Genomic DNA, 1,961 nt, shown 5'->3' on the forward strand with positions numbered 1-1,961 from the left:
CTGTTTTCGTCCTGGGCGAGTCTATTTTGAATAAGTGGCGTTAGAAGAAGTGGGGGTACGTTTGCTGAGGTCAACCCCTCAGATTGTGGACGTTTTTAGCAAAGGCCAGCTTAGGAGCTCCCTAATTAAGTTAATAACAATGTACCTACCGATATGGTTTAAGTTTAAAAAATTTGGCTCTCAAAAGACATTTCAATTGTTATACTGTTGATATTTGGCTCTGTTGACTAATGAGTTTGCAGACCACTGGCCTAGGGCATGACTACGGCCATGGTTCACCTTCAGTGAGGAAGTTTTAATTTCAGACCATCCTGTGTGGTTACTTTAAGGCCACCATGCAGGTCTTCCCTGAGCTAGTCAGGTAGCCCGTGGCCCCTTTTCTTCCCTATGATGACCAGCCCAGACAGCTTCAGTGCCCTGGAGAACACCTATTCGATGGACTCTGAACCTGTCTCTGAAAGAGGTCTAAGGTCTGGTAATCACTTACAATATAATCATTTATGAGTTTACTTCCTCACTCTATTTCTCACTTTTCTCCTTGAACTGAACAGTATTTTGTTTTTATAGAAGTACCAAAGAAGTTTGTGTAAATGCATACTTACTCTCTAATGCAGATGCAAAACCTTAAAGACTTGAGTCTCAAGTACCTTCTATTTATGCAAAGTGGCCCCAGACTTTAAAAGGACTGTTCTTTTAAATGACCAAACAGCAAACAAATCCTCTAAATCTCCAAATATAAACACTATATATCTTTTTATTTTTACAAGACAAAACTGATAAACTACATTATGGATATTCTTATTAAAAGTATTACTTTACGTGTTTTACAAAAACTATGCTTTAGTTATTTCTCACCAAGATAGATGTAATAATTACATAATTACATATTCTGAAATAGATGTAACTAATGTTATCACAAGCAGCATTTATTAAAGGGTTTAGAACGTTAAAGGTACTGTTTATATTTTCTGGGAAATTAAATCGAGGCTGTGGAAGTTAAGTAAACACAATATAATCAACTTATATTCAGAGGATATAAGTTTTGGATTTCACAATGGTACAATTTTAAATTCCACCGATTAGTTTATTTAAAAAAGAACTCGGAACATTCATACTTACCATAATAGGTGCTTGCAGTCATAGACAAAATCCAGAAAGCTAAAGAAATGCAAATAATCAGGCTCATTATAACTATATTAGTTATCATCTTTATATATTTTTTGCATATACTGACGTCAAGATCTGTCATGAAAAAAAAAGATATGAGCAATTGGGGAAGAAAATATATAGCATTTCTGAGAAAAATAATCATTTAAGTTGCCATCAAAACACTTGTCTGGAGGCGAACATAAATGCCAACATCTTCCAACGATCAAAACAATAATATAAAGGCAAACTATTCCTGGAAACTTGCTGGTGGAGAGGTTAACGATCCATTCATTGGAAACACAAAATGCATGCTCTCACGGAGCCGGCTCGAAAGAGAAAACTATTTCCTTGTGTTTAATATACAAAGGCCTGGGACAGCTTCACTCATTTACATCAGGTGCCTGGCTCCAGGGGATCTTCACTTTACAAATCCTGTTTTATTCTATTGAGTTCGTCATCGTTAATACTGTTACTAGGGAGAATCTCCTCACATCTCTCCTCCCCACCCCTCACCCCCTACTGTGACTCATTATGATTGTCAATCTAAGAAATATTCAAACCTGTGAAGAATTTTAGTGAGCTTATTTGAGCCACAACTGTCGACAATTTCTGGGAAACAAAATCTCAACGGATCGAGATTATGCTCCAGAGAATGGCAGTTTTGCATCTTATTTTCTACATTACAATCAAAAGAGGAGATGTAAGTGGGTCACATGAAATCCATTGGTGATAGGTTAGGGAGGCGGGAGAAAGCAAAGCGGGGAAACCTCTGGGATTGGATAAAAAGACACACACTTTTTTTTTTTACTTAG

At 36.8% G+C, this 1,961-nt stretch overlaps 1 protein-coding gene across 1 annotated transcript in view; it reads right to left on the minus strand.

Annotated features, from left to right (window-relative positions):
• The window catches only part of TMEM19 (transmembrane protein 19), a 15,482-nt gene extending 14,010 nt beyond the window's left edge, over positions 1–1,472 (minus strand). Inside the window, exon 1 of the mRNA XM_006759737.2 lies at positions 1,120–1,472. Within this exon, the coding sequence (XP_006759800.1) occupies positions 1,120–1,312 (193 nt within the window). The 5' untranslated portion in view covers positions 1,313–1,472. The remainder of the gene's footprint in view (positions 1–1,119) is intronic.
• Between the last annotated feature and the right edge of the window lie 489 nt (positions 1,473–1,961).

Source organism: Myotis davidii, unplaced genomic scaffold (assembly GCF_000327345.1).
Source record: "Myotis davidii unplaced genomic scaffold, ASM32734v1 scaffold54, whole genome shotgun sequence".
NCBI lineage: Eukaryota > Metazoa > Chordata > Mammalia > Chiroptera > Vespertilionidae > Myotis > Myotis davidii.